The 21,852-nt window shown below is 36.4% G+C and overlaps 1 protein-coding gene across 2 annotated transcripts in view; it reads left to right on the top strand.

Moving 5' to 3' along the window:
- LOC126829584 (glutamate receptor) overlaps nucleotides 1–9,641 on the top strand; it is a 39,569-nt gene extending 29,928 nt beyond the window's left edge. For both annotated transcript variants that reach the window (XM_056103071.1, XM_050559536.2), the window contains 4 exons: nucleotides 1,066–1,177; nucleotides 3,945–4,082; nucleotides 5,831–5,932; nucleotides 6,066–9,641. In XM_056103071.1, the coding sequence (XP_055959046.1) occupies nucleotides 1,066–1,177; nucleotides 3,945–4,082; nucleotides 5,831–5,932; nucleotides 6,066–6,131 (418 nt within the window). In that variant the 3' untranslated portion in view covers nucleotides 6,132–9,641. The remainder of the gene's footprint in view (nucleotides 1–1,065; nucleotides 1,178–3,944; nucleotides 4,083–5,830; nucleotides 5,933–6,065) is intronic.
- Nucleotides 9,642–21,852: the final 12,211 nt, after the last annotated feature.

Here is a 21,852-nt window from a genome sequence, read left to right as displayed (position 1 = left end):
TAAACGTATGGTCTATCAAGGTTCTGGATTCTCTAAAGGTCACAATTTTGATCAGATGTTCATGAAACTTTAAATTTATATCTATATCACACAGATCTCGTTTCCTGTCGATGATCATGCATATCGGAACGTAATATCCTGGATTATAGTCCCTGATCATACAAAACATCGTATTGTCGGTGTATCTTGCATGGCAACCGCTGGTTCATTTCATTATGGATACCTATCGATAGTCAAAACCCTCGACCTTCCGTTCCTGAGTCCCCCCCCCCCATTTTGCTCATATCTTGTGAAGGCGATTGAGGCTAAAGACATTGAAAGATGTTTTTAAAATTTGGTTGAAAGCAAAGCTGCTGTGTGGGCGTATTCCAGGCTTTTCGTGGCTATCTTCAATACATGACAGAACCAATTTTGCGTGTACTTTTTTAGTCAAAGCTAGCCATATAAAAGCTCCATGAACCAATGTATTAATTTTTCTTTATCAATTTTTGAGCCATTATAGCTATTTATCTAAATCTTACACGATGCATCTTTTAAAAACAGATTAATGTATACTATTATGCTTAATTAAAGATACACGTCGTCACTGGATCGAACATCGTACTGGCTGTCTTATTATACATGTGATTCATTTTGACCTTAATGTGGTTTATGTATGGGCCCAGCGATTTGTTGATTAAGGGCAGATATCTAGATGTAAATTATTCTTTGGCGTTTGAAAATAGAGAGAATTGTCAGTTTTCGATGAGTTAACAGCATTCAGTCAAAAACTATGTCTGCCTTAATTCCCTAAAGGGTGATTGAAGTTGTCAATTGTTAGAAGAGGATATTAATGAAATAATTAATTTCCTATTCCCGAGAGCAATTTTAACCTCTTTTTCCTTTATAATGTTTATATGAATAAAAAGAAAACATCCATTTGCAGTCGAGGCGTAAAAATATGTTATAAACTCACACATAAATCTGGTCGGTTATGCCGTTACCCCTGATATGTCAATCTATCCTGTTTGATCAAACCATATTTTATAAATTGTACCAAGTTATAACGTGTTGTTAATTTTACAGAGATATGTTAACACTTGCCATTTTAAATCTACGAGAACATGGAATACTAGAAGAAATGAGAAAACATTGGTGGTATAGTAAAGGTGAATGTCCTGTAGAAAAGAAATCACAAGTACGTTAATAGTTCAGTTGTCTATAAAAACATGAGTTGTAATAGATCTGTTCTATACGCCCACATTTTAAATTTTAATGGGTCGTATTTTAGCTATATGGGAAATTTTGCCCGGACAGTGGCACTTTGGCCAATTCCGTGTACACTCCTAGGTTTACGGTTCTATCTAAACAACTATCCGCTTGCCAGGGCCTCCTTCCTGCACCACTGACAACATCGTGATCTCAAAGAAGAGTAGGCGGAAATGACGCTGTCCGGGCAAAATGGCCCGTTATAGGATATTGCATGAAGTATGCCCGTCTTCGTTAATCCATTTGTTTTTCGCTAGATATGGGGAACGAAATCATCGGTTCCAGTTTGTATCTAAATCGACACGAAAGTACTTTAAACCTCGAACCCCCTGTGAATGGGGCCCTTTGGAACGACCGATCCCTTAATCCGCCCCTGCATTGATTTCTGGGGGTTTTCGATGATAACCATCATAGTTATGCCCATTTGTTATAAAGGAGACGTTCGTTTGTCTGTCGTTCGCATTTCTTGTTTGTACATTAGAGGTTTCGTGTCTTTTATATAACTTATTGAAATGAGATCCTTTCGTCCGTTCTGATTTTCTCATCAACCGTTCAAGGCACGTTTATGAAACTTTGTACACACAGCAACTTATTTTTGGGGCAACTTTTGGTTGTTGTATCTAGAAAATTTGGTGCATTAGAGGTTATCGAATTTTTAGCGACTATACTAAATAGCTGAATAAGAAGGTTTATGGTAATGAAGTCATGCTAAAATGTGTGATCTGGCTTTAGATCTATCAAAATCATATTTAACTAATAGGTCGCAATCTGTCGTCGAAAATAATAGTTCGCAGAAATGGTCTTGAATTTCATTTATATTCAGACGACACTCAACTATATTTGTCTTTTACACCTAGAAGGGGGGGGGGGGTGGATGGCTGAATGGTTAGCGTGCGCGCGCTGTATCATAAAGTCAGTCATTGAGTCGACTGGCGTGGTTTCGAATCCCCGGTTGTACGTGACAAGGAGTAGGGTCGCTTGTCCAACCTCGTGGGTTTTCTCCGGGTCCTCCGGTTTCCTCCCACTGCTAAAGACCCCTATGCGCAAGCGAATTATTGAAATAAAATTAAACCATATGTTAGTCCCGAAATGACCTAGTTTGTGTCGAGTGGACATTAAACCCCATTTCTCTCTCTCTCTCTCTCTCTCTCTCTCTCTCTCTCTATCTCTCTCTCTTTTACACCTACTGTAAATGATAGTTTTAATGTTGTGTTGTGCTGAATATATCCGGTGTTGGGTGAGCAATAATTTTCTTATTTTCTTAAATTGAATGAAGATAAAACTGAATTTAGGTTCAAATAATCTTATTAGCAAAGTCAATCATAACGCATATTAATCTATAGGTTCCCATGTAATATCACCAGTCCCGTCTGTCAGAAATATTTGAGTTATATTTGATAAATACGTAACAATGGAGCCTCATGTAAATAATACTTGTAAATTATGTTATTTTAATCTCCGTCATATAGCCCACATCCGGAAGAATCTCCCCACTTCATCTGTTCATTCACTCCTCACTCCTCATCTAGATCAATATAACTCTTTACTAATTGGCACTCCTTTACGCATCACGAACAAATTACAAAAAGTTCCAAATTCAGCAGCAAAGCTCACCACCGGAAGTAAATATCATGATCATATTACTCCTATTTTACAGAAACTCCTATTTATCTTCACTTTTAGAAATGTATACACCGAGTCGCACTCTGTGCTCTGCTGATCATTTTTAACTTGTAAATAAATCAGCAACACTTTTACCATATGGAGAACGAGCTTTTATCGTCCAGGCACCCAAATTATGAAATTCTTTACCTTTTAATATAAGATGCTGCACCATTAATTTATCCTCCTTTAAGTCGCTTCTTAAGACGTTTTGGTTAAAGGAATCCTTTAACTCATAATTCTTTTCAACTTTTAAAACCTTCTGGTATCAGAATTTATTCTAAGCTACCCTATTATATTTTACTTTTATATTTTTATTTCGTCTTCCTATAGGTGCATTTATTTTTATTGCATGTTTATTGAATTGTATTGTATAGCGCATCTGAACATGTTTTATGGAAGATAGCACAAAAGAAAATTATTTTTGATATTAAACCAATAATCTGGTGATAAGATGGACGATGTGGCCTTAAATCGGACAAGAGCTGCCAAATCAGCTGGTACATTGTTAATTCAGTTGTTCTTAAACATGAAAGCTTATATGAAAGAAAAGAGAAAGCGTTTTAAAGGACACTCGCTTACCGTACTGAGTACCACACTTGCTAAAAACACACGTTTATCGACACATAGAAAGATGGTCACTTTAGATTTTCTTTGCGTCTATAGACATTAGGCATTTTTCACGACACATACTTACCATACTCAAGTACCACATATTTATCGACACATAAAATGATGATACCTTTAGATTATTGTACAGGGTAATCACCTTACATTTCTAACATTGTGATTATTATCTTGAATATCTTTAAAAGAAAATCGAAAACGATTTAGGATGTCGTTAAAAAGGCATAAAGTCTTTCACGCATGATAAGAAAGGGACATAACTCATGCGTAATCTTGTTGCGGGGGGGGGGGGTATTCCTTTAGTGTTTCTTTGAAGCCCTCGAACTTATTTTTAAAATCGTAAAATTGTATATTTTGTGTAATATTTGTTAACAAATTTAATATATCCTCTTGGTTTATTTTGCAAGGAAAGTACAGAAAATTCGTTAACATTAACAAAAGTAGCAGGGATATTTTATATACTGGTTGTTGGATTGGCATTGTCTGTAGTTGCTGCTGTGTTAGAATTTCTTTATAAAGCTAAAATAGACTCCAGAAAACAGAATGTAAGTATTTTAACTCCAGTGTGATTAAAACAAGTGATTGTCTCATACAACCAAACCTTCCTCTCATAGTAGTATGACCGCATTTCGATAAGCAGTAATCACAAATAAAACAATAATCTACCTTGCACTATAGTTCTGTCACAAAATGGCACGGAAAATTAAAGGAATATCATTTTTATTTACAATATGTTTGTGCCAACAATACCAAAGTTTATTAACAATGTCTTCAAAGATATAAATATACGGGGGCTGGCTGAAAAGTTCTAAGCCTATCTGTGAAAGACCTGTACAGAGTCAATGGTTTCCATTTCGTATTCTATATAGTCCCCTTCGAAGTGGACAAACATTTGCCAACGATGAGGCAAGGCCTGGATGCCAATTAGAAAAAAATTTTCTTCAGCCATCTTAAAAAAAAGTCGACATCGGCAGCAAGACTAGGAAAATGACGACTGGCTAGTTCCTGTTTCATTTTCCATGGTTACAAATCTGACCAAAACTTTACCAGAATCTGCTTCAAAACGGCAGTCAGGAGCTTTGGCACCCATCCTGTAGAAACTTTTGTCATTCCAAATCCGTTGGCGATAATGTGCTCATCCCTCTCATCAGAGATGTCCACAACGCTGGCATGTTGAATGGCCAATCGTCGATCCTCCATCACCATGCCATGCACCCGGGTAATGTTTTCTTGAATGATGGCCTTCCAGGACGCAGGTCATCGTCGAGGCTCTTTCTGCCACGCTTAAATTCCACAGCCCAATTCTTTACTGCGGAAACGGAAGGGGGCATCATTTCCTAAAGTGGAGACCATGTCGGCATGTATCTTTGTTGGGGTTAGTCATTTCATTTGCAGGTGCTTGATGACTGCCCTATAGACAATTTTGTTCATTTCTGGTAGGTTCACAAGATGGCCTGGTACTATGACAACAATAACACTACAATTGCAGTTCTCATGTCTATGATTCATTCAGTGATTGTACTTGTTGGTGGCAAAAGTTTATTTCAACCAATTGATCTATCCTTTTCAGCCTTAGAACTTTTCAACCAGCCCTCGTATCTAGGTAAATTGAACAATGTGTGGACGATATAAATGTAGGTAGTACATAAGCCCGATGTCATTTGGGATTATTGTGGAACGTATTGTACATACACGTACGCTTTTACCATAATACAAAATGACTTTGGGCTTATCTGTGACAGAGATTGTGCCAGGTTCACACAAGGAGAAAAGCCTTTAGTCAAGGCGCAACATGGTTACATGATAGATTTAGGTAGATTGAACGATGTGTTAATGGTGTTAGATCTTTGTAGTAGATTTAGGCAGATTGAACAATATGTTAGTTCTTTGTAGTAGATTTGGGCAGATTGAACAATATGTAATTGTGTTAGATCTTTGTAGATTGAACAATATGTTAGAAAGGAAACGGGATGTAACGTATTACTTTTCTACGTCATGCAGTGTGCCGAGGCAGTGGTGTTTCAGCCATACCTGCGTAGAATTCTAACTGTGTATACTAGACACAAATTTGTGTTGATGCTTCAAAACGACTTATGAAATCTTGTTGAAACGTCTCAGTGAAATAAACCATAGTAATTTGGCCCCGCATTTTCTACTACCGGCCCTGAACCACAGAGCTTTACTCACTGAGTCACCGTGGTTGCACAATATTTTAGCGTGAATAATATGTTGACATGTTCTAAATTGTTAAAAGAAAGTTATTAAAATCTTAATATTTTTTTTTCACTTGAAGGTATCATTTAAAAAAGAAGCCCGATCTAAATTTAGGTTATCTATAAGTGGTGTTTCGGATGATGAATCGATGGGAGTGCGGACACCATTACGATCAACAACAGTAAGTCTTCTATTATAGTCTGTGGTATTACTATAATACTCTATAAGATATATCTGGATTTAAAAAGTAAATAATATTCTGTATTCAGGCGAGTATTTATATTGGAAGTGATTGTAACTTTCTTTGATTTCAGTTTACATATACAGCTTACGATGGTACGTGTAGTAGACGACAGGGTAAAACACAGACCATAGTTTGATGGTTAACACTGTTAATGTATTCTTCCTGTTTGTGATAAAACACTTTTTGTATTATATTCATCCTTACATAATGTACATTTTTCTATCTTTAATATCACAGCCAATCCCCATTATGCAATCTAATTATAATGTACAAATTCGGGTTTATTATAGAATTAACTTCATTTATCCACCTAGGGCGTTATATGGTATTTACTACATTTATATTCTCGTCAAATCTATTTGATGAAACCAGAAAAGATAAAAAGGTATGCCGATACAAACTGATTTCAACACTGGTTTAATAACATTTTAAGGTATTTGTCGTTCGTCTTGGGACTATTCATACATAATGCCATTGCATACAGATGGACACCATACTATAATTTATACATATTTACATAGTAACACTGTGGTTTTAATTGTCTATAGTTACCATTGTCTATGGTTACATAGTATATAGGTTACTAACAGAAAACAAGTATACACGTGTGTTAATCTGTTGTGTATGGGTACAATTTAGGAACAAAGAGTGGAAAATAGTCTCGGGATAGATTAAGAAAATTAATTAAATCAATGACCCATTGTTACTTGTTAACTAATAAGTCGAGGAATGTATTTTGAATAAAATGGTTTTCCATTATTTTTGTTTTTGTCAAGTCATCGATGTAAAAGTTTCGACCACCATTGCAAGTCAGGACATAATATAGAGATTCTTTGTGTCACAATTCATATTATCGTTGACACTAAAAGTAAAGTTATTATAATATGAAAATTGTATTTGTTACATGGCGCTATATGGTCGTAACATGTACACCGAAGGTTCGGGCATTTAGATACATAAAAACCGGTCCTTGTGATAGATGAATTGGATTTTGCTTTGGTTAGAAGGCGTTTCAGATTAGGTGACTGTCTTTGTGATTTAATATAGTTTTGATGAGAATATTGATGTAGTAAACACTATATAACGCCCTACATGGAGAAGTTAATTGACTTTATTGAATAAATGTTGCATGTTGATAAGATATCGAAATTTATGATCACAAGCAATGGTTATATTTAACGGCAGTTTCAGTCCTTTTACATAAATAAAATGTAGTAAATCTTATACAACTGTGTAGTCAATAGTTTAGGATCAGATTGTCCAAATTTTAATTTCTAAAAATTAGACTGGCAGATTATATTTATTTAGCAACAAACCAACCGATACTCCTTGGTTTCTGTTTGGTAATCCATGAAATTTATATCGTGTTGTTTGCAATTTTGAATCTTTTTTCATGTTTGACGAGTTGTCTTAATGTACAAATTATTTAGTAATGTATACAGTCGTATATTATCGCCACACATGTTCGCCCGTTATAAGGTCTGTTTCCCCGTCGGTTTTGTGTAAATAAATGATGTTTAAGATAAATAAAATAAAACCAAGTACGAACAATCCAAACCATTAGACCAAATTCGAAGTCCTAAAAAAACGATATAGGTAAAATAGTGTAATAAGGCAAAATAGTGTAATCAGCATATGGACTGTTCGCCGTGTGCAAAATACGCGACAAACAGTGGTAACAGGTGTCCGGAAGAGTAAGCTTACCCTGCCTGGCGTCACATGAACATTTTACAACTTTTGAGATTAACGGGGTATTATGAAAGATAAAATTACTCACATCGGATCTAAACTTGACCCATTTCTGTATAAAGCTGTTCTTTGGCGTTCATTATTTCAATTACATAAAACTCTAAGATTTGAGTTAAGGCACTTGTATTTTAAAACGTGTCGTTTGGGGTGAAGAATACATTTTTATTGAGATTACACAACACTTAAAGGCATCGTATTACATTTTTGAGACAAGTTTGTGAGGTTACCTCTACAGACTATCGATAGCAATAGCGGGCGTTCATTGTGTTTGCGACCATCGCCGATTTATGTGGATGATTACAGTAGTTAGTCGTAGATGTATGTTTTAATTTTAACAACCGTAAGATAGTGTGTATGCCAATTGTAATTTATATTCTATTAACGCTTCAACATGCCAGAATATATGTTAAATCAAAAATACTTTTATTAAATCAAGGTTTATTTTTTATTGTGTGTAATAATAATTCCGTTACCCTTTTCTACCAAGCCAGCCCATTCTTCATAAGTAAGTTTTTTATGCCTGAATGTGTTTATTTCATAATAACAACAACAGACTTCACATTAAAATACAGCATATTTTCAACTTTCGAAATATATGCTTCTTTAATATATAAAGAGCTTACGTGATATCCTATTTATGTAGTTGACCGATCAATATCAAATTTTTCGATATATTATTTTAGTAGTTAGATTTTGTGTGCCAATGATGTTAATACTATATAAATTATACATCTATTTAAATAGAGAAGTTTGTGTTGTGTCATTTTCATTTATTCACACGTCGTTATATGAATGAACGCCCCTTGAGTTTAGCATTCAACTGTTGTGTAGTAATGTATGTAAACTTCTATTTGAAATGATTTATTAATAAGCATATTGTGAATATTTTAGTGTGTATTTCTGAAAATAATAATCTGTAAATATGTCTTTAGAAGAAAGGGGAGATAATCGGTATTGCCTTCTCCCCTACCTGTGTTTCACATTTCACTACAATGAATAAAATATTATAGCATTTTTTATTCCTATTCATTCAATTTTCATCCATGCTTTTTGTGGTTCTCTTGCAAACTGAAGAAATTTTATTTCAGTTAAGGAACAGCCAATCTGATTAAAACACAGATCCTATTTCGTTTCGTTTTTATAGCTCAAAATTTCGTTTTACTTGTCTTTACTACACTAGGATCTGGAAGTTGTTATCATTGACGTTTTTGAAGGATTAGCCAATGAAACGGTCTGTTACGGCGAACTTTAGGCGTATTTTGCACGGAACTGTGGGTAATCCACAAGTAACATCAATGTTGATTGGTTAATGAAATGTCGCTCATATGACCTCTGACGCGACCTATGGCTCCAACCGGTCAGATCTTCATGTAATGTAGGCCATCGAAATTATAAAAAACGAAACGAAATATAGATCTGTATTTTAATCAGATTGAGGAACACCAAGCAAAATGTTTCCTACGTGTGGAATGGTACAGTCTTTGAATTAATCAAAGAAGATTAAAATGTAAATCGGTACTAGCTTGTGCTGTCAAAAGTATATTGGATTGTGTCTTAGATTTTTTATCACTTTGACTTGTGTTGCCCAGTATGTTTGTGATTTCTATAATGTCAGATAGGTGTTACTGCCGGTTACAATAGGTTTCCTCATTTACACGTGTATTTATGTAAAACTAATGTTTTTATGTTTATTGATAAATTTTGATCATCGTATTTAAGTATTGTAATATCTGCGCGCATAAAGTATATACGTTTGTGATTTAATACCTTATTTTATCATACATATTGAAATGTTATGTAAATAATATATTGATCTATATAGTAACCAGAAGCGATCAATAGCAAATTATTATATGTGTACCTCGGCTATCGTAAAACTGAATAAAAAAAGGTTTTCAATTTCGTTTCGACAATTGTTTGAAAGTTGTTCATAATAAGATCACATAAAAGATATGCAGGCCCATAAAACTAAATAAAACTATCGCTCCATCACCAAATGTTATTCAAAACAAGGATTATTTGTCTGTGATCTTCCTTACAGAACCAATTACACAGCCCAACACACTGTTGATAACGTTTACCGGTCAACCATAGATCACCCACAAACTATAGGACTTTTATAAGTTAATTCCAAAGCACGACGCTTTTATAATGGAGATTGTTGTTTTTATTTTGATGAATGATGTCGCTATGTTTTGTACAATCTGATCATGGTATATAACCCTGAACACGATATGGAAATCACGTCGTTACCGAAAAACCAGAGACTAGAAACAGTATTGTGTGCGTCTGGTGTTTGCCTGCTCAGTGTCGCCGACAAGAAATGCGTCGGAATTAAATTTATTAAAATCAATGTGTATTTTCTCATTAAAAATGTAAAAGTCAAATATCATAAACTGAGATGGTATCGTTATTCAAAGAATAACTTAGTATTAGATTATATTTCATTTGTGTTCGAATTATAAGCATTTTGAAGGTTTTATATAGAATTTGTTAACTAAATATAATTTCTGTGAAGCAAATTTTTTTCTATGGAGTACCGTAAAACTGTTTGGTAATTTTTTTCTAAGTTACATTAGGCGAATATAAGTGCACCAGAGGACATGATTTATAATTTGATAAATACATATGTTTTATCTGTCCTCTCCATTGACAAAATATTAACTTTGGTATGGGTCTAGGGTCGTTAGGCTTAAGTAACCAATCATCATAATCAATTAGATAATTGAAAACCGAAACCCAAGGGTAGAAAACCATAAGAACTTACCCTTAATAGTATAGATGATATGATTTAGGCCCCTTGGACTGTCCCAGTACCCCCCGGTAGATACCTCCCTCGTCCTGAGGGTAGATAAAGGGAATAACCCATTGGCGGCCAAGCATCTCTCTTTGGCTCATATCGAGGATAACTGGTCAAATTGGAGAACCCCGAGAACGGTACGACGGGCTTCGGGATTTATATCACGGGAAAAGAGTTGCAGGCAGTAAATAGACTGTCAAACATGTGCTCTGTGTTCACATCGGAAAAGTACGCGATCAAAGAAGCCGTAGTGTGGATATCCAGCCAAAGGAAATCCACTACATGTATGTTGTCCTCAATGACTCTCTAAGTAGTCTGGGGTCAATACGGAACCAGAGATCTGACGCCCGTCCCCAACTACTGATTCAGATCTACCTAGCGTACACAGAGTCCCTGGCTAAGGGCAACCACATAGTATTGACATGGGTCCCCTTGCTTGTGAACCCGAGGGGAGGGGGGCTCGAAAAGGCGGACAGGCTCGCCCTAAAAGGGTCAAAACTGGAAGAACCAAGTGTCGAACTCCCTTATAGCATGAACGAATTTAAAAGTATGGTTGGGCTTCGCGTCAGCTCTGAATGGGACAATACCCTTGCGGAGCTCAACACATACGTATGATACCTTAAACGATAAGTTATCCGTAAATCATCCCAGCAGGAAAATCTGCCGGTTAATAACAAAGCTGAAGGTTAAAGAAACACTCAGGTACCGTACCTTTAAGCCTATAAGGTGCAGCTGCGGCACGGACATGTCTCCAGCTCATACTCTAGTAGACTGGGCTCGCCTCACAGCTGAAAGGAAAGCCCTCGCGGATAAACTGAGCCCCCACGGCTCTCAGTGTTCCGAACCTACTCTATCATAGAGTAAGTAAACACGAGATCTATGAGTTAATCTACGAATTCGTGTGAGACATTGGTATCTTAGATATTATGATGTGACCCCGGAGGGACGAAAACAATGTTTTACTCTGTGAAGACTTGAGGTTTTACGGACGTATCTCCAACTCATATTCTAGTACACTGTGCTCGCCTCACAGCTGAAAGGAAAGCCCTCGCGGATAAACTGAGCTCCCTTAACACGGCTCTCAGTGTTCCGAACCTTGAAGACTTGAGGTTTTACCCCAAGACCCAACAGACGGCATCCATAAGTGATCATCCCGAAAATATTGCTTGTACACGTATACCCAAACCTAGGTCGGACAGGCGGCGGGCTCAGTCAAACCTAAATTTACATACCACATACCTGAACCTGGACTAAGCTGGACCGACATACAGCTGCTCGATTCTTAAAGAGCAGAATCACGTAGAATCGTTGAAGAGACCGCTCAGGTTCAAGACATGCCATCTGGGTTGAGTAGAACCCATTGATTTGTAGGAGAACCAAATGATATAGCGTGTCCCGTCAGTAAACTCGATCGGGTAGCGAGAAAGACATGTTAATTTTAAGTGTGGTAATGTAACCTATGCTTGTAACCTATGTATCCGGTGCTTGACATAAAACTTTAGAAACAAACTGTGGTATTGTTATTCCTGTAACCCTACACCGAGTACGCTGAAAATAAATTTACAACGTTTAAAGTGAAGTCCTAAGTAAAGAATTACAAATAAAACTAGAATATTAGAGGACCAGGAGGCTAATAAAATATGTAGCAGAAAAGAGAATATAAGTATGCGTCACACGTCGACTGTGGGGAGTTCTTAGCATGTGGGCTTTCCACATCTAACCGCTAATGCATAGTAATACATTTGCAACAATCATATTTTCCAATCAATCATTCAACTGGACATTTGCACATTCAATAGTGGATTATTAGTGCACAATTTAACATAGATTAAACGTGTTGAGTGTGAATAAAATTTATTACAAAATATTTTACTATAAATATTAGTTAATATATCCAATGTTTAATTGTCAGTGTACATGTATCTTTGTGCTTTCAGGAACAAAGTTCCGATGGAAATGAAATGAAATGGGGTTTAACGTCCTACAATTCTGCTCCGAACTAGGCTAATGAAGACGGACATACACCATACTACGGTCTACTCTTATATCGAATTCCAACTGTCAAGTGATCTTTTACGTTCACACCAATGTGCACACGGGACCTCGGATTTTCGTCCCATTCGAACGACTAGACGGCTGTCCTTGTCAGGCCCTCCGTTTGACGATAATGTTTTGCGATACTGGCGATCCTTTTTAGAACTGGCGGAAAAAAAATATTAAAATTCTAATCGTATTTATCCTGGATTAACCATCCAATGAGTGTCAATCATGTGGCGGAATACTATAAATTAGCGCATTCTGGCGTTATTTCAGTGGACCAATCCATGGGTTCGGGGTTATACCCTTCCGGAGAAAATTTTGAAAATTTAACCACAGCAAATACTTTTACTGCTATTCTAGCCTGTGTAAACTCCAAAAGTATCCAATGGTTTTGTAACCGAAATCCCACTCTGAATCCCAACCATCCAATCAGACTGTTGCAGCTGCATTCACAAAAAATAATCGATGCCCGAAAAATGTCGCACAAAGTAGAGTGGCTCCAGACAATATAATTTAATCCATAGTCAACTCAGTACAAATTCGTGGTATTCAATTAAAAGAAAAGTAAAATTAGTGTTATATTAGGGCTCGATAACAGTAAGGGAAGCAAGACTAACAAGAGCATCGCTAACGCAGCAATATACGTCCACATTCCTGTTTTGTTTGATATGGTCCAGTTTGCATTGAGGGTCTGTGAAATAAAACTGGGTTGTAGGACTGCTATCAGTTTAACACTTCGTTCACATTAACAGAACACAATTTTTATTTTAAAACAATCGATGTCTTTATTCTAAAAGCATGACGTTTCGAATAGGTATGCAAAGTTTCAAAAGGATCTGTTAAGAATTGCGGTCTGTAGGGGTCGAGCATGCACCAAAAATAATAATAGTGGTCGGCCTTAGGATTAAGGAATAAGTATAAAAAGTAGCCTTAGGCTATAAGGAATAAGTATAAAAAAGTTTTCAAGATGATCGATTAAGAAATGCGGTCTGCAAGTGACACACAGACATAAAAAAAAGAAAATGGGCGTAGCTCTGCCCCTGGGGGTTGGGTATTCACCACAAATAATAGGGATGTTCCTTAGGATAGAAGGAATATGTATGCTAGGTTTCAAGGTGATACGATAAGAAATGCGATCTGTAGATGACAAACAAATAAATAAATATAAGGGATGGGCGTGGCTCTGCCCCTGGCGGTCTGGCATGCACCAAAAACAACAGGGATCATCCTTAGGGTATAAGCAATTCATATGAAATTTTTTCAAGACGATTGATTAAGAATTGTGGCCTGTAGGTGGCACACAGACATAAAAAGAAAAGAAAATGGGCGTGGCTCTGCCCCTGGGGGTAAAAAAACAATAGGGATCATCGTTAGGGTATAAGCAATTCATATGAAAAAATTTCAAAACGATTGATTAAGAATTGTGGCCTGTAGGCGACACACAGACATAAAAAAGAAAATGGGCGTGGCTTTGCCCCTGGGGGTTGGGCATGCACCCAAAACGATAGGGATGTTCCTTAGGGTACAAAGAATAAGTATGCAAAGTTTTAAGATGATACGTTAAGAAATGTGGCCTGTAGACGACAAACAAACAAATACAAAAAATGGGCGTGGCTCTGCCCCGGGGAGGCGAGCATGCACCAAAAACAATAGGGATCATACTTAGGGTATAAGCAATTCATATGAAAATTTTTCAAGACGATTGATTAAGAAGTGTGGCCTATAGGCGACACACAGACATAAAAAGAAAAGAAAATGGGCGTGGCTCTGCCCCTGGGGTCGGGCATGCACCCCAAACGATAGGGATGTTCCTTGGGGTACAAATAATAAGTATGCATAGTTTCAAGATGATACGTTAAGAAATGCGGTCTGTAGATGACAAACAAATAAATAAATATAAGGAATGGGCGTGGCTCTGTCCCTGGGGGTCGGGCATGCACCAAAAACAATAGGGATCATACTTAGGGTAAGGTAAGTACAACAGTCCAGTAGGTTTTGCAGCATTGGAAAAAAACATATTAGTAACACTTTTTCAACAAGCAATTGTTATACTTTTAGTGATTTGTAGAGCGTCGAATCATAATGTTATTGTACTGTTTTAAATTGTAGATTTTATTCATTCATGAAAAACATTTATTACAATTTTATAATAAAATGTATAAAACACTGAGTTCGAGATTCAAATCACAAATCCACCTAAGCTAGAAAACTGCAAATCCGAATATTTTTGTTTATAAAATATTCACTTCCCATTCAATAAATAATCCAGTCATCTTGTTTTCGATTTTCCCTTAAATACAGATTGCCGTATTATTTAAAAATCAAACCAAACAGCATGTAATCAAAGAACGCTTGTATCCGCCATATGTAATATTGTCACGTGACATTGTTATGTTTTGTTTCGCTTGGGAAGCGTTTATTATACACAATAGAACTCCAGTGTAGTAAGCCATAACTATGAACAATATCATGTCCCAAATAAATAATCTAATTTGTAAATCTGCAATTGGTCACATGATGGTCCGAACATTATTTGTATGGCTATATTTGTTGACAGCAAAAACAGCTAATAATTATCTTGGATAAAATACCTCGTTTAGTAAACGAGGCAATTTTACCCAGCCTCCTTCTGAACAAAATACCTCGTTCCAAAAACAGGACAATTTAAAAAAAACACGTTTTGGAACTCCAGACAAACGAGGTATTTTTTTTACCTCGTTACAACGTGGCAAAATTGGGGCAAAAACTTTGACACGTTTTTGCCTCGTTTGGACAGAAATGCCGAACGAGGCATTCTGAGGTTTATAGTGTCAGGAAACTTTAACTGACGACCTGCAGTATGCAACTGTACATCTTTAATTTTCGGCGGTTTATCCCTTAATTCTTCATATCGGCGATCCGAGAGTATCGTCACTTGAATACCCGTATCTAGAATAGGAGACAGTTGTTGACCTTGTACCTTTAAATCAAGCTTATACATAGAATCTGAATGTATCCTACCGATAGACGTCGATAATTCGAACGTTTCCTCGACTTTCGCGGAATCGATTTAGTCGATTCTTTTATCGACACCGGTCGAGCCGGTATCCTGGTACTTTTGATCACCCCCCTCCCCCCCCCCCCCCCCCGGGGTGGTGATATACGTAGGGATACCGTTCGCGCGGGTGACGTTCAACGTCATATCCCTTAACAAAGGCGAAATACTTAACTCACTTTGGACCGAACGCTCGCTTATTCGATCGATCCGTTCAAGTTTAAAGATTCCACTCCGTCATTGCTAACAAAACTAAGTCTGGCTGGACACTATTAGCCCAGTCTGCTGGTTGAATACCATTTTTTTTATTAATATTGTAAGCCCATTTAAATTCCATTTAAAAGGCCGTTTTACGTTTAGATAAAATTAGTTTTTATTTCCGGCTGCATCTGTTAACTTCAATTTATATTCCGAAACACTGTTCAAGAAATACACTACACTCTTGAAATTATTAGCAGTTTTAATTATTGGGTTTTTAAAGTCGTTCCCAAAAGGTCTGTGAGAGTTACAAATATCGAACAGTTTATCAAACAATCTGCTAAATGGTGTGGTTGATTCACTTCCTTGAAACTGTACTAGCTTCATATCTTCACGTAATAAGTCTGATGAACTTAACGTTTCAACTGCAAGTTTAACATTCATTTTGTGTCTCTGAAAATTGAAAAGCCTAGCTTTAATTACATTTACTTAATTCCACAATATAATTCCAATTGATTGGCATGGAATTATAGTTCAAAACACCGAATTCTGCGAAACAGTTTAGAATACATTTCATTAGATGACAAGCATCAAACCTAAAGTAAACTGGGGGGGGGGGGGGGGTCTGGAAGGGATGGGTGTGGAAATGTATTTTTCATGTTCGCAGAAAGAACGCATTCTAAAGAAGTTGCAGTAGCTTGATTGGTATACGACCCTTCACATATAACATAATGCACAGAAAAGCCACAATCATGGAGCAATATTAAAGCATCCTTATATCAACTGAGCTTGTGTTTCACTTGTCATATGATTCGTTAGAAAATATCCGATTGGTTGTTGTCCCCCGCCTGTCACACTTTTTGGGACACAATAAGTCTCTTTCTAATTGAGCTAGAATGTTCAAACTCGGTGTAGGTGTTTATTAGGTCAATACCTTGATGGAGTTCGAAGATGAGCATTTTCTGCTTAGGGTAAGCAGAGATAAGCAATTTGAGTGGTTGATGTTTTGGGGCACGATATTTTTAGTTCTAATTAAGTGAGAGTGATGGAACTTGGTGTATAGTTTCATTACATCAATACATTGACTAAGTTAGATAATGAGCATTTTCTGCTCAGGGTAAGCAGAGCGATAAACAATTTGATTGTAACTGAGCTAGAATGTTCAATCTTGGTGTAGGTGTTTATTAGGTCAATGCCTTGATGCAATTCGAAGATGCGCATTTTCTGCTTAGGTTAAGCAGAGATAAGCAATTAGGTTGGTTGATGCTTTGGGACACGATATTTTTGGTTCTAATTAAGTGAGAGTGATGGAACTTGGTGTATAGTTTCACTACATCAATACTTTGACTAAGTTTAATAATGAGCATGTACTGCTCAGGTTAACCAGTGCGATAAGCAGTTTGATTGGTCGAGACTTGGGAACACAATAACTCTCATTCTAATTGTGTTAGAATGTTCAAATTGGCGTAGGTTTATATTAGGTGAATGCCTTGATGGAGTACGAAGATGAGAGTTTTCTGCTTAGGGTAAGCGGAGATAAGCAATTCGATTGGTTGATGCTTTGGGACACGATAATTTTGGTTCTAATTAAGTGAGAGTGATGAAATTTGGTGTATAGTTTTATTACAACAATTCCTTGACTAAGTTCGATAATAAACATTTTCTGCCGAAGGTAAGCAGAGCGATTAGCAATTTGATTGGTCGAGACTTCTAATTGAGGTAGAATGTTCAAACTTGGTGTAGGCGGCGTTCATTAGGTGAATGCCTTGATGGAGTTCGATGATGAACATTGTCTGCTTATGGTAAGCAGAGATAAGCAATCTGATTGGCTGATGCTTTGTGGCACAATAACGTTTAGTTATTGTGAAGTGAGAGCGATGAAATTCCGAAGATAGATTTATTATATCATTACCTTGACTAAGTTCGATGGTGCGAATTTACTGCTTAGGCTAAGGAGCGATAAGCAATTAACATTTCGAGCTAAAGCTAAGCAGAGCTAATCAATTTCTTTGGTCGATGCTCTGGGACAAGATAATCTTGATTCTATCTGATAGAGAGTGATGAAACTTAGTGTATAGTTTGATTGCTCGATACTTTTGAAAAACATAAATGTGCGATTAATTAATATGTTTCCTCTATTTATTTTGGGATTTCGGCGGGGGACAATCCGCCTCACTGTTGACTTGTTTCCAATGGCCTTTGAATCCAACATCAAGTAAGACAAAAACTTCTGTTGCTAAAGTGTCTAAAGAATTAACTTGAATTTATCCGTAATTGGCAGTTCCAGAATATTTCTTTAATTTGGTATCATACGTATACTCTCGTTTTATAGACATGTCATCAAACATCAAAACAACTTATTTCATTTTCTGGTCAGAGGATAATTTCTGTTTAAGGAATGTAAACATTTCTGATAAATAACCCTGTACACAATTTATGCTTGACGCCCACTTTCTGATTGTAGCTGGATGTGGTAAACATGAGAAATTACGTAGATAGTTGTATACTTGTGCACTATAAAAAAGCAAATGTCTCACGAAAATTAAGAATGGTAACTTATCATCTAATCCTTAGAAAAACGGTTGTAGCAATCGAAAACACAGCACGTTTTCACTATTTTCAGCTGAGCCAACTTTCCCACTTACAAAATGGTGAATTGCGCCAATTGGTTGACCAAGGGCCTACGTAATTGAACTTCCTCTAGTTCTATTTATAAATTTTGGTTAAAATCATTAACAACATTTCCGGTTTTAATACAAATTTGTGTTACAGGGAGGAGTGTTTCATAATACACATTTAAGATTCATGGAAACTTTGTTGAAAACGGTTGGTCTTCCCTTGAAATGAGCACTCTATTTTTAAACGCAGATAATGTGTTGACTATAGTTCAGATTTTGACTTTCATCACGTGACCGGATGACCGCCACATTGTAGTACTTTTGCCCCTGCTTTTGACTTTTATTTTATTATTAAGTATGGACCGTAATTGTACCACGATATCGTCTCAAATTAATTTTAATAAATATTATCAAATATCGTCTACACGGGTCGTTTTATTTTGTTGTGAACTTTCCACGACTCAGCTTATTAAAACTGAAAATCAAATTAAATATCTGGTGGATGTAAAGTCGATACATTCTGGTAGACATTTAATGTTATTCGCGAGGTAATAAGATTTTTTTAATAAGGTAAATCGTGGAAACTAAATAATATGACACATGTAGACGATATTTGATACTACTTGTAAAATTAATTTGTGAAGATATTGTGGCAAAGTGCTTCATAACTTGTATCATATTATCATGAATTTAAATCTGTGGTTCTCAACCTTTTTTGCCAGTGGCACACTTTGGAACATATGAAAAAAATAGCGGCACACCTCCCTAAATATATATGAAAAATAAGTGAGACGACATACAACCGTAGACAGAGAATAGCCTTAGACACATATACTATTTAAGATATACACGTCCACTGCGTGTGTGAACCCATTGAACCCCGTGCGTTATTCATCTACGATATAGGATATACACGTCTACTGCGTGTATACACGTGTTTAATTGTGGGCGTAATAATTCCAAGATGTAGTGACTATGCTTTTGATATACGAAGGTATATAAGACCTTGTGTTTTGTGTAGTTGAGTAGAAGAGGGTCCGGGGATAAGCGGAGAGCAGAGAAGAGACGCCAAGAAGAGACGCGACGAGATGAGAATGGAGGAGAACGGGACGGTGAATGGACTTATCTGTAACCCGTTGCCGAGGCAGAAGGGCGGAATAGTTGTCTTAATGCTCCATGTTAATGTTATCGCTTATATCCCCGATGTAATTTAGCAGAGAACTTTGAAAATGTTGTAGAGGATGACCCCACAAACCCAACGATACCACGAAACCATATTCTGTTGCACTAATGTCTTTCACTAATTAATCGTGTGAAATGGATCTTTTACACATTGCGGGTAGGGTACAATACTAGAAATTGGTGTGAACTTATGTAAGTGGGGGTGGGTTGAGGGTGAAGTTTTAGTGACCAAAACCACGTGCTGCGATGTTGGTCTTGATGATGATCACCTTATAGATTAGTTTGACATGAATTTTTACCATTGTGAATCGTTAACATAGTATATAGGATACCAACTTTGATCTGGAAATTACTTTAACAACAATCGATAGCAACAGCATCATCCCATAATAAAATGTTACTTTATACGTCGATCTAGCATGTTCATTTGATCTCAAAGCAAGTTACGGACTTCGATAATGTAAATGATTCCCTTAAAAAGAATCTACCCTTTACAAGACGTTTATTTTATGTTAAGTATATTGAAAAATAGAGCAGATTACCATTCTGTAAAAACTGATTTCAAACACCAAGTTTATTGTTCCCCAGATTACATTTTATACCTCAACAACCCCATCCATAGTTCCAGCAAAGCAGTTATCAAATACGCACACCACCCTACAAGGCGAACCAATTGTCCAATCCCATGGTATATATTATGGAATAGATCCACGTTAATGTTTTACTATTCTACAGGCGCCAGGTGATCATTAAGACCAATTTCGAACCACATGATGTGGTCAAATATTTTTATCCAACTATACCCAAGTTTGGTGTTAATTGTACGTTTGCGGGGTAAAGGAATTCAATTGTGATGGCTTTCAGTCGATATACGGCAACCAGCATACGGACGGAAGAAATAACGGTGAAAGAGGTTCGTCGGAATCTCAATCACTAATAACTATCACTGCCATGAACAAGTAAGTCACTAAAACGTTATTTTAATGCTTGATTCTCATCTAACTGCCACGAACTGTCCAGATTGGAGGCATTAATACCCGCAAATTAGCTCTAGTGCGTCTAAGCCTGTAAGACGACTTCGAATCAGGTTGTTTCTTTTCTTACTTGACCATTTCTTGGCATTCCATTCTGTAAAAAAACTATATTCAAGGCAAAGATAAATCGCCTTGGTTTACGGACTAGGAAGAACCTGACAGTAAGATTTTTATTTAACAAACTCTAATCCGTAACAAGTGATAAATACTAGTGAGCACCTCCATTTCATTCACTCTTATTGCTTCCGTTCGTATATCAACACAATTCCTCGACCCCGAAAACATACAATTAGACATCAAACTTGGCTATATTTGGAAAAAAAATATATATATTTTCCAGACCAAAAAAGCCACAATCTTTGCAGAAAAATGTAGCCACGATTGTCATTACTACCGTTGTTACGATGATAAACAACGTCTGGATTATCGATTAAAATAAGTTAAATTTTCAATCAATTAGAATCAAAGTTGCCAAGCTATAAAGTCTAGACCAATCAAATTGCTTATCACTGTATCATTGAACTCAGTAAAACCATTCACCTAATATAGCCGTCTCTGTTCTGCGGAAGTGGCGTCAAGTCAGATTGTTTAATTCTCACAGCTATTTAACGGGGGTTTCTCCGGTTAAAAACAAAAACACAACTTTAAAAGTTTATTATGAGAATCTCACATATTACAACATAAATTTTACACATTTAAATAATATTTGATACGAAACAGTTACTTACATATGTATGTACAAACATTTGAAATGGTTTTTAGTAATGTTAACAACATCAAAAGATTTAATATGATTCATATTAAGTTTTTAAGATTACCATAGTTACTTGTACAAAAGCAAACCGGATGTGGGACTATGATTTAAAGGGGGGGGGGTAAATTCCTGACAAGGATAAAAACAAATAGCAGCGCCGTATGTACATACTGACATTAAAACATTTACATTAAACACACATCATGTAAAATTTAGACAAAGAGCTGTCAGGTGTCGCTATAATAGTTTAAAAAGATAGATAATGAAAATATGTTGAAAGTTTCCGTAAAATTAGTTTAGTCACAAATGTCATTGCTACCGTTGTAACAATAATAAACAAAGAGCCGATTATCCATTTTTAAATTAAATCATTAACCGCAAATCGTATTTAATTTTGTTGAAAATCTAAAGCATCCGATGGCATCGAGAGTGGATTATTATCTTGACA

Source organism: Patella vulgata, chromosome 8, assembly GCF_932274485.2.
Source record: "Patella vulgata chromosome 8, xgPatVulg1.2, whole genome shotgun sequence".
NCBI lineage: Eukaryota > Metazoa > Mollusca > Gastropoda > Patellidae > Patella > Patella vulgata.
The sequence above is the reverse complement of the archived record's forward strand: the minus strand, read 5'-3'. Positions and strand labels throughout refer to the sequence as shown.